The sequence below is a fragment of the Corvus moneduloides genome, chromosome 4, assembly GCF_009650955.1.
Source record: "Corvus moneduloides isolate bCorMon1 chromosome 4, bCorMon1.pri, whole genome shotgun sequence".
NCBI lineage: Eukaryota > Metazoa > Chordata > Aves > Passeriformes > Corvidae > Corvus > Corvus moneduloides.
In genome coordinates this window covers 27075510-27090399 of record NC_045479.1, presented here as the reverse complement: position 1 = coordinate 27090399, position 14890 = coordinate 27075510, and the positions used below count along the sequence as shown (strand labels likewise).

Below are 14890 nucleotides of genomic sequence, written 5' to 3'. Positions count from 1 at the left end.
TGCCTTTAGAACCCTTCATAAGTTGCAGCAATAAACTGCTTTCCGTGGAACTTTAAGCAATGACCCTTCTCAGCTCCTTGCCGTCGGCTTAATATTACTGAAGCCATCCTGTGTCTGTGTGCTCATAAGCCACAGAGCCATAAGGGACTAAGTAATAAGAGGTGCCCCACGTCAGGCACCATTTAATACCGTCCCTGCCCGGCTCCGTGGGGTCCCGCGTGCCCCCACAGACGCACAGGTGGGCTCAGTATTACAGTCGGTAGCAAAGAGTCGAGAAGGGCATTTGTGCAGCAGGAGCATTTATTGCTGCTACACTGTCAAACGGCGCAGAGGCAAATACAAACATGATCCCAAAGCTCCCAGTTTTATCCGGGGGCGGGGAAAAGGCAGGACTAGGGAACAGGGACCAATGGGGAGCTCTGGGGGAGTGGCGAGGGGGTAGAGGCCAACAGCCAACCGGGGAATCCAAACTTGGACAGATTAACACGACAGAACAATGCATCCTGGGAGAAGCCCCCTTGGCCACCCCAACACAAAGTGGCTCCTGTGGTACTAGGGACCCGTCTTACTGAGAACTCTCTGTCCCTTGTAATGTATGTTCACATAATTGTATGGTTTCTAGTACTTTTCCTGCCCTTTCTCACGTTTTAGAATAATAAGCGAAACCTTTCTAACACATTCTTGAAATTCTGTTTAGTCTTATTCTTAAAAAGAGAATTTCTGACAAGGACATCTTGTTTTCCACCAGAACTTAAGAGATGTAACAAGAAATAGGGCAAAGAAGCCCCTGGACCAACTCCAAGGGGCTGACCTAAGGGTGGGTTACTGGAGCAATTGATCTCCTGCTGGATGTGCCTGCTAGATATACTAATTAATTAACCTTATAAAAATTATAGAAATCCTTTATCACGGGTGTGCATATAGCCATATCTGTGCACCTGAAAGCTTTCATTAAAGAATTGCTTTTTATCTTACCACTCTTAATATTGTTTGGAAAGTTGTCGTCTTTTGATTCCAGGCAACAATAGGAAGGAGCTCTTGAGTTGTGGTGACCATAAACTCTCTTAATAGTGGTGACCATAAACAAAGCTTCTAAAGAGTAAAAAAGTGAAGTATCATCATAGCTTTGGGTTGCAGTGTAAGAAAAGGCATAGCCTCAGCATGCTGTGATCTACATGCAAGAGTACTGTAGGTGAGCAAGATCTTCATCTTCCCTTCTTTCTGGGCTTTGCCTTTTTTGCCCTAGACATACTTCTGTAACGTTTTTGTGGCAAAATGAAGGCTCTTGAGATGGAAATCACTGTACAAAGTTGTTGCCATATAAATTCAGGGAGCTAGAGTGATTTATGGGGATGCAGGACTCCAAATTGCTGCATTGTGGAGGTTTGAGGAGAGTTGGATGACCTGGCAGCTACCGATTTGTTACTGGCTTTACTGATGAAAAGCAGTGGTCTAGGGTGGTCTGATGCAGTGACTTAGGTGTGGAAGTCATTTGAAAAGAGGTGGTGTCACTGGAGAGGAAAACAATACAGAAAAGTCCTTTTTAATCTAAAATCCATGGGAGAGTGATCTGCCTGACATATTATAGTCAGGAGGTTCCATCTCCTGCAACACAGATGAGTCTTTCAGTGGGATACAGGCATCACATAGTTACTGTTGGTGTCTCCTGTGAAATCTTGCTGGATTGCTGTTTCTTTTTCCCAGTCCTCAGACTTAAAAAATTGACAAGTCATGTGTCTGTTTGAGGTGCATGGAGAGAGAATGGGACTTGCTCAGCTCTCTCCTCTTCTTACCAGCACTTAAAATGTTACTCTAGAAAGCCTGTACTGCTGGAAGGTGGCCATTCTTTTCAAGCTCACAATGAATATCTTTTTTAGAGTTTCATGACTTTAGCATTTGGATGTTACAAGTCCCAGCATTAATCTTGGCCAGATCTCCAGAGGGTCTGAGACCTCTTCTGCCAGTGCTAACAGTCACAGGAGGCTGGTACACCGACCTTCACTGGAGAATTTAAAGTTGTGACCAAAACTTGTTCAGCTCTTTTAAAATAAGCATGCAGGCTAAGGTTTACAGTGTGAAGTCTGAAGCTTAAAATCCTGTTTTAAAAAAGAACCAACTGAGGGTGCTTTGTTGAGACACTCAGCAGAAAGCTACTGCTTGTGAGGTTTGCCTGGGACAGAATGGGCAGTGAGCTGGCCTTGCAGCTATCTCCATCCCTCTTCAGATGGTTTCCTTCTGTTCCAAGGTCTACCTCTCTGTAGGATATTGCACGTATATAATTTAAATCAAAAATAAAAAAAGTGATATATATATCATTAAGTGGACGGTGGCTCCAACAGGAACCTCTGAGTAACATGGTAAGAATGCATGGGATTATAGCCTAAGAGGTTTGCTTCTTTCAGTTTACAAATTACTTAAAGCTTGTATATAGTTGCCTTCCTTCTCCCTCCTCCTTTGGTAAATAAATGCAAACTGTGCTTCTTGTTGCCTCACTGATGGTGCCTTCCTGAGTTGAAGCTGAGGGTGGCTCTTCACACTTTAACTCAGCTCTTTGCTGTGCTGGTCCAAGGAATTGAGGCAAAGAGTAAGAGGTCGATAGGGAAACTTGTAGTAGAGCTGATCTTCCTGCCCTTAACCTTTCTTTCTTCTGTTGGTTGTCCTGCTACTTGAGATGACTTTTGAGGAAGACCTGGCTGTGTGCTCTTCCTTGCTGGAGAAATTTGGCTAAGACAATGTTTTGGGATCAAATAGTTTTGTTAGGAAGCTGAGCCTTGCATACATGCAGAAAAAAAAAAGTCAGGAAAATGTTACTCCAAGGAAACTTCTCAATTTTGTCAAGTAAATAATTTTTTAAATATCAGTTGTATAAAATGCTTATTTCAAGTTGGCAGTTTTCTCTGTGTGAAAAACTACTGTCAGTTTTTTATTGAAAATGGTAACTTTTTGTCATGACACTCAAAATCAGCACCTTTCTGGACATGTTTGGCAAAAGATTTTTGTATCTAAAATGTGCATCGTTTCGGTTTGTAGTGAAAGCAGTTGTCAATCTCTATCATGTAGATATCATGTAGCAAAAAAATCACACTTTCAGTTTCAAAGCCTCACTCAGATCCAAGGAACAACAAACTGAGTCCCAAATGTATTTTTTGAACAAAAATCTCTTTGGAGAGAGAGAAAATTGTAGTGAGGGTTTTTGGATTCATTAAAACATAACAAGGGAGAGGAACAGAGAAAGAAATGGATAGGAAAAGTCTCATTCCCATCCTATTCAATGTTTCTTCTGGTTTTTTTCCTGATTTTGTCTCTTAACAAAACAACTCCTCCTGAACAAGAAATTGGGGAGCACTGTTGCTAGGGCAGATCCTGGGCTGAATTCCCAGCCATGAACCCTATTTCAGTGCAGCAGAAGTGGAAGCATAGTCCATGGGTATGACACCAATGTACTCATGAGAGCCCAGAACACCTACAGCACTGTGTCCAAATTCACGGCTTTTCCATGAGAAGTCTGGGCAGTCTTGTGAGCAGCTAGGAGGGGACTGAAGAGCAGCTTACCTTGAAGCAGGATTATTCCCCTCCCTGTGCATTAGACTTGGCTGGAAAAAGAGGGAGGAGAAGGTAAGGTTAGGATGTGAGCTGAAGGGAAGCTCAGAGCAGGTCTTGTTTTTCCTGTCCTTTCTAAGGCATCAGTTGCCTTAAGAGAATGAAAGATTTTTTCTTCCTTCTTGTGCAGTTGCTGTTTAATGGCCACTGTCTGCATCATCATTTTCCAGGGATCTGTAAAAGTTTTACCAGCTGCTTTCTCCCCCTTTAAAGCCAGCCCCCAAAGCAGACTTTCCACAGCTTTTCCATAAGTCATGTGAAAAAAAATGACATAGGAGGTGAAATTGGGATAGATTCCTTTATTATTATTAGAAATATTAGAATATTAGAAATATTGTCCCTAGCCCTCACTCCAGGGAAAAGTGGCAGTGGTATCAACATCTACTATCAAACCTTGTCTTATCACGAGGAGGTGCTACCCTGCATCTTTTTAAGGCTTCTTTCCTTGAAATGTGATGCAAATGTTAATAGAAATGAAACTGACTGAGACTCCCAGCCTTTGTAGCAGGATTGTTGAGTATTGATTGTTTAGATCCTTGAGCAGACAGGACGTGCTGGGGGTGCCCATTCTTATTCCCAGCCCCATGCATGCAACAGTTCTTGGGGCTGCCGGCACCTCCTCTGACTGACACCACAGTGCCTCCCGAGATATCAACAGCATCCCTGTGTAGACGTGATGCCACATTACTCAACAAGTCCCGTGTGCCTAGAGTGCCTCGGGCATGCTGCAGAGGCATAGGTCTGTCCTGGGGTGCAAAGGGGCGAGGTGTCCTGAAGCTGTCTGGCCAGGCTCTGCATATGCCTGGAACGTGCCCCTGGCCTTCCACCCAGGAAATGCTGGACAGAAATATGGGGTCACTGCTTTCTGAACGCAACTGATGGCACTTAGATTAGCTCTTTAAGTCTTGCTATGGGTCCTGATACACGTGATTTGAATTTCTAATGCTGGAGAGAAGGAATGAAAAACCCCCAAAAGGTTTGTTGGGTTTTGGGTTGGTTTTAGTTTTTGGGGGTTTTTTTGGTTTGGTTTTTTTTTTTGGAGTTGGTTGGTTGGTTGATTTTTTTTTTTTTTTTTTTAGAGGGCTGTTGTTTTGTTTGTTTGCTTTCAGATGTGCTAGGTTCTTTGTATTAAAGATAAATTCATGTTTTCCCCTTGACTGGCTAGCTTTGCACTCTTGTCAATACATCTTTTATGTCTAAGATTGTCTGTATAGAAGTTGGAAGATATGGTGAGTTCTGAACGCCAACAAAAAAAAATATTTAGGTCTCCATCTATATTCAAGTGCAATTAATTGTAAATGCTTCCAGGTATCTAATCTCATTCTTTGTTCCTGGTAACTGTTTTCACTTTCAGCCTTTAAAAGAGCCCTTAACAGAAAATCAGACTGATGTTCAAAACTGGAAAGTCTGCAAACAAACTTTAGGTTAAAATGGGGTTACTCAGATTTGGCTTTATGCAAAAATAATCAATTAAGAAGCTTATAACTCAGAAACTCCTGTCTGAAATGTGCACTGCTGGACAGGGGAGGGAAATAAAAGGATTATATAAAAAAAGTCTTTCAGCATGAAATGTCATTTGTTCTCCATTTGAAAACCCAGGTACATTAATTGGCTCTTCTGAAATCCTTTCTTCCTGAGGTCAAGGAGTTGATAGCGTTAAAAGAAAAATAAAAAGGAAGAAAAGCTGAATGGCAGTTTAAATTCTCAGAGCGGCTTCCCGCACTCGCTGAAGCCCTTGTGTTCCTCCACGCCGCTGCAGTAGCGGGGCAGCAGGTCCCTGTGCGGGCGGGCCGGCAGCAGGGCGCTGCGGGCCAGGTGGCCGGGCAGGTGGCCGGGCAGGTGGCCGGGCAGGTGGCCGGGCAGGCCGCTGGCGGGGCCCGGGCCGGGCGGCAGCTGCCGGGGCACAGCCTCAGCCCCGGGGCGCCATCTTCCCAAGGGCAGCTTCGGCTGCTGGTCAGGGCTGCTGGGAAAGGCAAGCGGGAGAGGCCATGGTAAGGGGGCTGCAGCCCACCCCGGCGATGCTGAGGCAGGGCCAAGGGGAGTCCTGGGCCTCTGGCTTCCCTCCCCCTTGAAAAAGAGCAGGTGCAAGGCTTCCACTGCTGATAGGTGCTAGGTGGGGAGCACGTAAGAGGGTGAAGCAGGGGTTTGACTGCCCAGGAGATGTGAGCTTTTTTACAGCTGGCTGCTCCTGCCTCCGGGTAGTCTGGGAGCAGCTCTTGCCCTTGTGTGAGGAGCTTGGGGGGGCAGCGGCAGGGAGAGGTGCTGAGCGGTACCTTTGGAAAGCCAGGTTATTGCAGCCTGCGAATGCCCCTGGGAACACAGAGCTGGAGAGGGCCGAGAGGTGGTAATCGCGCCGGTGGTAGTGTTTGAGTCTCCCGAAAGCATTCCTGCCCCCCTCGGGGGCGGAGGGGTCACGCTTCCGTCCTCTGCCTTTCCTTCGGTGCTGCTGCCTGCAGGGTGGTGAGAGAAAGATGCCCATGCAGATGCTTTCCTTGTGCTCTGTGGTCTGGCTTTTATTTACTCACACCCCTGGAAGGATCTGGCATGTTTGTATCCTAAGGCAGCTTAGGATGTCACCCAGTGATTTTTACTCCCTTCCTCTGCTCCCAGAGGAAAGGCCTGATGTCGTTTCAGCCCTGCACAAAAGGGTTGCATCACCTAGGGAAGAGCAGGCCCGTGGGGAGAGGTATGACTGGTGCCTGCTGAAGGACTGAGATGCTCTCTCTTGCTGGAAGGGTTTGGGTTTTTTTTCCTCCTTGTCCTTGTGCACTTCTGATAATGAGTTAGGCTCTTGATTAAAGGTGCATTCCTAGGCTGCACGGTCCCTAAGTGTTACTTAATCCCTTGCCCAGGATACAAAAGAGGTCCTGCTGGACTGTAGTGTAGGCCAAGAAAACTGGGCAGTGCTGCTGCAGAGATGATGCTCTGTGCGTGAGGTCTTGGCACCTCTGCTTGTCCAGTCCTGCTCCCTACCATGACTTTTCTCCCAGTTCTTTCCAGGGGAGAAAGCTCCTTCTTTCCCTCCCCCACCCTGGGCTGTGTGCAGGCAGTTGCACTGAACTTAGCCTCCAAAAAGGGATATTCCTATCAACCATCTTCCATGTATTGTCAGTTCCCTTCTTCCTCTGATAATGGGGGGCTTTGTGTAAATCACCAAGCTAACAGAATTGTAGAATAATTTGGGCTGGAAGTGACCTTTAAAGGTTGTGTGTCCCCACTGCAATGAGCAGGGACACCTTCAACTAGATCAGGTTGCTCAGAGTTCCATCCAATCTGACCTTGAATTCAGGGATGGGACATCTGCAGCTTCTCTGGGCAACCTGTTCCAGTGTTTTACCACCCTCGTTATACAAACCATCTTCCTTATATTCAGTCTTAGTCAACTCTCCCTCACTTTAAAATAATTGTCCTTTGTCCTATCATAATGGGCCCTGTTAAAAAGCTTGTTCCCATCTTTCTTGTAGGGTCCCATCAAGTACTGGAAGGCTGCTGTAAGATCTTCCTGGAGCCGCCTTCTCTGCAGCTGGAATGCCAGCTTGCAGCCTTTCTCATAGGAGAAGTGCTCCAACCCTCTGATCATCTTGGTGGCCTCCTCTGAGCCTTACTCAAACAGGTCTGCATCCTTCTTACTTTGGGGACCGCAGAGCTGGATGCAGCACTGCAGATGGGGTCTCAGCAGAGCAGAAGGGCAGAATCCCCTCCCTCACCCTGCTGTCCAGCTGCTTTGGATGCAGCCCAGGATACAATTGGCTTTCTGGGCTGGGAGTGCACATTGCTGGGTCATGTCCAGCCCCTCACCCACCAGAACCTCCAAGTCCTTCTCAGCCGGGCTGCTCTTGATCCCTCCATCCCCCGGCCTGTGTTGATATCTGGGGTAGCCCGGACCCCGGTGCAGCACCTTGCACTTGGTCTTGTTAAACTTCACGAGGTTTCCATGGTCTCACTTCTTGAGCTTGTCCAGGTCCCTCTGGATGGCATCCCATTCCTCAGGCATGTAACAGGAGCACCCCCTCTGCAATCAGCAGCAGCATCCCCACTGCCAAAAACCCCTTCCAAAGTCAAACATACCTTGGCTTTGGAGCAGTGGTTTAACTTCTCTTATGCTTGGTAGTTTCAGATGTGTGAGCAGGAGGGTTGTGAAAGAGCACGGGTGGGTCCCAAGTGTCCCGAGTGGTCGCAACCCGCGTGTCTCAGCAGATGGCAGCAGCGACACTCCTTCAGCTCCCGCAGCTGCTCCTCACTCCTGCGAAACCCACCCCACCGCTCCCACACCACCTCCATACTCACCCCGCGCGGCTCTTCCTCGCCCTGTCCCGCCAGCAGCACACGGCGAAGGAGACGGACAGTGCCAGGATGACGGCTCCGCTCAGCAGCGAGGCGGCCACCGCCACGCGGGACCCGGTGTCCGAGGGCTGCGGGGCGGCTGCGGGCAGGGGGCGGGGGCGGTCAGCAGGGCCGGGGAAGGGGACCCCCCCTTACCCCCGGCCGCCGTCCCCCTTGCAGGTAACCCCAAAGTGATGTTACAGAGAGTATTTATTAATAACCCTTAAAAAAGCTAATGGTGAACGTGGGTGATGCCATGCCGGCTCAATACACCAGAAAGTTAATGGAAAAAACCCCCATATTAACACGTCATATTTTCTTCAGATAATTCATATAAAATAATAACACGGGGCTGAAAATATCAAGCATTTGATGTGGCTTGCATAAAGCGTAAGGGTAGTAGAAATTAAGCCCGAAAAAATGAAAAAAGGTTAAACAGGAAAAATAGAAAAAAATTAAAATGTAATAAAGTTAAAAAGGGAGAAAAGTTTAAAAGGAAAAAGGGAAAAAAGTTTAAAAGCATAAAAAGTTAGAAAGGAAAAAAGTTGGAAAATATAAAAAAGGCATTTAAAAGGGACAAAGAAAACAGCTGAAAAGAGAAAAAAATTAAAAAGTACTAAGGAGGGCCACTTGCAGCTGGCACATGCTCAGCATGTCCCGGGTTATTGTGAAGTTCAGTGTTCCTCCTGTTGTGAGAGCTTCTGGCAGTGCCCTGGACTCCCTGTGCCTGGCACCAGGAGTCGGGTCTCAGCCGGTACCAGGATTTGACCCAGCCTGATGCCTTGAGCAGCAGTTACTGGCAGTGAGGGAAGGTCTGCTTATCTGCTGAGCTGATCCCAGGTGAATTCACCCTCTGGCACCCCCTGCCTCCTGCAGCTCCTGAAATGCTGTTGCAGTGACCCTGCTGGAGCAGGCATTTCACCGGTGCTGACCACAACTGACTGGGTCAAGCTGGACCTTCGCTGTCCCTGTTCGGGGTGGCGGGGTCACCCCACGTCCTTCTGCCCTCGCTGGCTTGGTCAGAGTGAGGCAGCCCCCGTGTGAGGGCCGGTGGCTGCACGTCCCCACCCGAGTTAGCGAGTGTATGGCGCTGCCCCCGCGCCCCGCTGAGCCCCTGGGGCTGGGCACAGGGGCCGGCTCCCGCCCGAGGGCTCCTTACCCTGGCACTGGGGTGGGGGGTGGCTCCAGGACGAAGTACTCTCCTGGCGGAGGCAGGCGAGCCTCTCGCTGCCCACCAGCTGGTATCCCTCCTGGCACCAGTACACGAGCACCGAGCCCAAGGAGACGCCTGAGCCTCCTTCCACGTAGTAGTATCCATAGCGTGGCGGGGGGAGAGCTGTGCATGGCACTGGGGGAGAAGGGGACACGTTAAGCGTAGGTGGTGACAAAGACCCTCCCCCTAGTGATGCTTTCGAAAACGCTGCCAGGCCCTGTGTCACTCCTGCGGGACCTGCAAGTCTCTGGGATTTTTTAATTGGTTGGTTTTTGTGTGTGGTTTTTTTTTGCATTGTCCATAGGAAATACATTAGAAACTCTAGCAGCTTTATTTGAAAAATAAGTTTTTCAGTTGCAGACTCTCCAGTGTGAGCAGCTACTGAACAGCAGAAGTGAGACTGGAAAGGTAGAGGTTGGGGAGAGTATGCAGAGAGCAATTTTTAGGAAAGAAAAGAAGAGAATGTTTTTTCATAAGACAATATTCTGGGAGAATATTGTTGGTTGGAACTCAAATCAAAGAAATATTACTCTCTGCTAGAGAGAGCTGCTTTTTTCATCCCAGCCTTTAATTTTTTAACTAGTTTGTAACCCACAGCTATTCAGACCTACTTAGTTATTTTGCTTAGACCATCTCTTCTGCATTGCACTAATACCTAGGGAGAGCCAAAAGTGAGGTGGGCTTCAAAAAGAATGCCAGTCTGACTGGGTGCTTGCCAAAACCCCCCCTGGGTATTCTACCGTAAGGCCAAGAAAATTTGGTTACAGGTATCGTGGCTATCAATATCCTAAATGAAAGGAAAATGCTCTGATCAACTCTAATTTAATCAAGCTTAAAACCTGCAGGCAGAAATGTGCTTTATCTAGCTTAGGGGGAGCTTCTGTGGGGAATTCCAAGTGGAATAGTAAAGCTAATGTGAGAAAGAGGTTTCCCTCTGCTTTTACTGAGGTGGTGAAGGCTTCTACTCCAGTGGGGCTGATAAGAGACACGTCAGGTTGAGTAAGATCAGACTATGTCTAATTTCAGCAGTGCTGTTAACGGGTGGTGCAGAGGTCTATGAGTTGATTCAGCGGTGCCAGGGAGGCTGCTGAATGCCTGGACTGGATCTCTTCTATGGTTACATTGTCCAGCACTGGTTGCCAGGACCTTCCCGCACAACCACCGTGATTTGGAGTATGACATGGGCTCTCTGAGCTGCTGCCAGCCCTGGGTGGGTGGTCACCCCACAGCAGCCCTGAGGCTGTGTACCACTCGCTGGGGAATGGTGTGTGCTTTGCCCTGGAAAGTGGATTAAAGAAAAATAATCACCCTCAGCATTTGGAGATTATTTATGCTTTAAAAAAAAAAAAAATCTCCATTTCTTCCCAAGGGTCCCAGCTCAGCCTCTAGGGATAGCGATGTGTTCAGTGCACCCATACCCTGAGCAGACAGCTGGTCCATCATCATATGCATAGATGTTAACACGAAGGAGGACTTTACTTTCAAAGGAAAACATCAGCTGTTGAGTTTCCTCCCTGTGCCTTCTGACGGCTTCTGATGTGACACATCTCTCCCATATCACAGAAGCTTCTGTGGCCCCTACGCATGCCTTGGGAGTGCCGCTGTGCCCTTCATCACCACGTCCCTGCGCCCTTCCCCCTGTGTGCCTGCACCGTGGGGCCCCAGGCAGCCCGCAGAGGGAGAGGCGGGAGATCGCTCATTTAAGTACCTGAGATGTTGCTGCGCACATCGGTCCCGTTGGCAACGTCTCTGGGCAGCCCCTTTCTGATGTGTCCTGCACCGAGTGAGGCGGTCCCGGGCCCAGCAGCATCACTCCAGGCAAAGCTCAGGCAGCTCCAGGGCAGCAGGCAAAGGATGATGCATTTCCCGAACCTTTGTCCCGTCATGGTTTGGGGAAACACAAGACCATTGGGCGCCTGGCCGCCCCGAGTGCCTGCGGTTTCCCTTTGCGTCTGAGCAGGAGTCAGCTGGGCTCTTAGTGCATTAAGCCCTGAGCAGCAAAGCTAGCAGCCGCTCTTCCCTCCGCGTCGGCACAAGCCCTGTGTCCCTGCTCCTAGCACTGCCAGCCGTGCTCTGGCCACTCGGCTCCAGAGCTCCGCGGAGAAAGAAAACGGGTGTGGGAAAGGGAGTGAGAAACAGCAAACCCGTAGGATCCATTCTTTACAGCCCCCTCTTGCAGGGACTGGCTGTTAACCTCGTTCCAGGTGCTGGAGCTGCACATCAGGAACCCTCCTTCTTCTCTTCCTCCTCTACCTGCCAAAATCCATGCTCGAGCTCACTGCTGAGACTCTTGAGCTGCAGACTCTCCTGTGCTCGTCTCTTCCTTCATGCCAGAACGTAGGGCTAGTTTTCTGTGGAGTGGGATATGAGCCATGGGAATCAAAAGGGTATCATAGCAGCAATTCTGCCAGCTTTGCCACTATGGGAACTGCAGAGAGATCTGCTTTTCCTTTTCCTTTTCTCTGCTTGGCATCTCTCTGCTGTCATTTCAGACTCTGATTATTTTATGATGTTTTAAAGCTGGAAGGGCTGTAGTAGCAACCAGCTCTTGCCTCCTGGAATGTAGGTTGCTCTTACCTGCCCCTACTTGCCTGGTCACTTGTGTACACCCATGAAGAGAAAAGACGCTGCACGTTGCCAGAGAGCTTGAGAGCAAGATGTTTTGGAGCAGGCAATGCCTTTGTGCCAAGGCTCTCCCCAGAAGCCAGTACATCAGCTGTGTGACCAGCAGGACTTTGGGGTGACTTTTGGAGCATCCCCTGCTGTGGCATCCCCTTCCTTGCATCCCCTGGAGCTCCCCTGCGGGTGTCCTTTGCCCCTCCTGTACTGCATCCTTGCCTGTCCTGGGCCAACCTAGAACTTCCTGCAGGAATGAGGATTAGAGGCTGTTATTCACTAGTAGCATTGGCACAAATACAGCTGTGCAGGGAGATAGGTCAGTTTTTGTTCATTTCTCTTTTTTATATCTGTGGCCTTTAGCTGTAGCCCGTGTACTTGGCTGCCTGTGGCTGCCCCGGTGGGTTCTGAGGGGGGGAAATGTTACTTTGGATGTGTGAGCAGCTTCTATTTCTAAAGCCCAAGAGTGGTCTTAGTGTGCTTTACATCTTAGTGTGCTTTACTGTAGTGCATAAAGGAGAAATAAAAATGTCAGACAAGATCAAGCTCTTGTCACATCCCATCCCAACACAGGCATGCAGATGAGGGTGTCTGCAGAGTGGAAGGGAGTTGTGGGGCCAGGCAGTGGCCGGACCTTGCTTGCCTTCCTCCCCAGCACTGGGACCTGCCCTTGCTCCCACTTGAGGTAGTTCAGCAGTACTCTGGCCTCCTTGCACTTGCAGAGAGGTTTCTTGTCACCTCCATGGGACTTGGCACGTGGGAATGCCTTAATCCTGGCCTGTTTGTCCATCCATCTCTCAGACAGTCCTTTGTTTGGTTTTGGTTGGGCTGGTACTTCTGCACTTCTCTCCAAGGGATTTACTTGATTTCAAAATAAACCTGTTTCAACCTCCCATGACTCATAATGATCTGGCTCAGAAACTACTTTAATTTCTTCACTTTTCTGGTTAATCCTTCTTAAACAGTGACCTTTCCTTGGCTCCCCCTGGAGAGCAGACCAAGGAGGTATGTTCCTCCTTGGCTCAGTGAATACTAGTGGTTTCTTGGGGGGTTTTGGTTTTTTATTTTTTTCTTTTTTTCCATCTGACTGCACGGATTTTGCAATGTGCAAATGTGGGTTTTGCTTCTGCAATGAAGGTAACAGCTTTGAGGCAGACTGGGCTGTGTGACAGTGTAACACTGACGGTGGAGGAGCCTGCCTTGGGGCATGCCCTGGGTGCAAACCCTGTCATCTCCTGGCAGCCAGGAGCTGGAGCGCAGGCAGCCCCCTGGGCTCTGGGAACACACCTGTCCAGTTGGACAGGACCGACCCTGAAGTGGTCTCTCTGTTGAGCCTGAGCCTGGAATCTGTGTACCTTCTCCTGCTGGGGCTTAGGAGCTGGTCCCTCTGCTGCCGATGGCTGGAGGACAGTGGGAAGAGCCTAAGGCAGAGTCCCTCCCTGCTGCTGGGTGTGTCCCTGCTAAATAGCTGGGGACTGAGCACATGCCAAAAGCATGGCCTTCAGCAGGGGCCGGCAGCAGTAAGCTTTGTCACATGTGTGCCAGGGAATGAACAGGCTCAGCAAAAGCCCCGTGACACGATAACCACGCTTGTGCTCAAAATGCTGAGTAGATGACATGGATTAACCCTTTGCTAATGCTCTTAAGAGCTAGTCCTGGGACTGAGGGAGATAAAGGGGCTTATTATTACGAAATCAGTATCCTGCTGGAGTGGGATTTCAGTGCTGTTCCCAGTTCCTGCTTTCCAGAGGCAGACATCTGCATCAAGCAGGAGAGCTGGGCACTAGAGCAGGGCACCAGGCTGATCCTGCAGGGAGTGACCCTGGGCTCAGGAGAGGAGCCTGTCCATGCCTCAGGTCAGCAAGCCCTTTCCTTGTGAGGAAGGCTGAGAGGAAGGAGGAGCTAGTGGGGAAGCTGTCATGGCCATGAGGCTGCAGCTGTCCTAGCTCCACGGTCTTGGCTGGGGTTGTCCACCTTTCCGGTATATTCCCTGTGGGTGATCTCCTTCAGGGGCAGCTTCTCCATCACAGCAGCCTGTAAGGCAAAGCTCAGCTGATGGTTTTCAGAGCTAATTCAAGTATCTCTTGTGTTTGCACTCATATCTCCCTGCTGTCTGATAGGGCCGCACTGAGGGGTAGAGCTTTCCTGAGGCACAGTGGCATTTCCCCCTACCTTCTCTTGTGCCCCCTTGAACCTTTTAAATCTCCCCTCTGCAGAAGTGCCCCTCTCACACACTCCCACTACTGAACTCTGAACTACAGAGAAGTTGTGGATGCCCAGAGAAATTGTGAATGCTCCATCCCAGGAAGTGTTCAAGGGGTTTGAAGCAACCTGGTCTAGTGAAAGGTGCCCCTGTCCATGGCAGGGGGCTTGGAACTAGGTGACCCTTAAGGTCCCTTCCAGCTGAAACTACTCTAAGATTCAATGAACACACAGGTACTAATTTCAAGTCAGTGACCATGGGTATCCTCCTTCCTTGCAGAAGGTTTTGCAGACAGAAGGACATAGAGGTGTTTTGTAACTAAATTAGTAATTGCAAGTCACTTGCTTAGCTCTCTTGCTAGTCCATCCTTTGTGCAAACCAGCCAGGGCTAGAGCTGTGGAAGAACAAACTGTTCTCCAGAAAGACGATTGCAGTCTTTGGTGTTTTGTTGGAGTTTTTTTTCACAAAGTCTCTAAGACATGCCTCTTCTATACTGCACTGCTTTTATTTCATAGCCCTGAGTTCCCTTTAGACACACCTTTATTCAACTCCAGTAGCTGGAATTCAGTGCCACAGGTCTGTGAGAGCACTGTGGATGAACCTGCTCTCTCAGCAAGGGCCTTGGCACAACTCAGTAAATCTGCACCTCCCTGGGTTACATGTGCACAGCCCCGCATGGAGGGAAGCCTCTCCTTCAGCTTTAGACATCTTCATCTGTGCCAGTCACTCCTGGTTGGTTCATAATTTGGGAAAGAATATGGTGCTAATAACATCAAGGTTGTGGGTTCAATCCCCATATGGGCCATTTACTTAAAAGTTAGACTTGATGCTGCTTGTGGGTCCCTTCTAATTCAGAATATTCTGTGAAGCTGTGAATCCATCCCACTTGGGACTCCAATTTCAAGGTGCACTGGAAGTTTTAGGGGTACCCACTG

General features: G+C 49.0%; 1 protein-coding gene across 2 annotated transcripts; it reads right to left on the bottom strand.

The window, feature by feature from the left end:
- Window positions 1-4658: 4658 nt before the first annotated feature.
- LOC116443436 (sushi domain-containing protein 3-like) lies at window positions 4659-14041 on the bottom strand. 2 transcript variants are annotated; one of them, XM_032107614.1, is made up of 5 exons: window positions 10845-14041; window positions 9083-9271; window positions 7888-8023; window positions 5874-6050; window positions 4659-5560 (listed from the first exon to the last, which is right to left on the bottom strand). In XM_032107614.1, the coding sequence occupies exons 1-5, from the start codon at window positions 11020-11022 to the stop codon at window positions 5305-5307; spliced, it is 936 nt and encodes a 311-aa protein (XP_031963505.1). In that variant the 5' UTR covers window positions 11023-14041; the 3' UTR covers window positions 4659-5304. The 2 variants fall into 2 exon arrangements, with proteins under 2 accessions (XP_031963505.1, XP_031963504.1); XM_032107613.1 differs by having other exon boundaries at window positions 4659-5563; window positions 10845-14040.
- Between the last annotated feature and the right edge of the window lie 849 nt (window positions 14042-14890).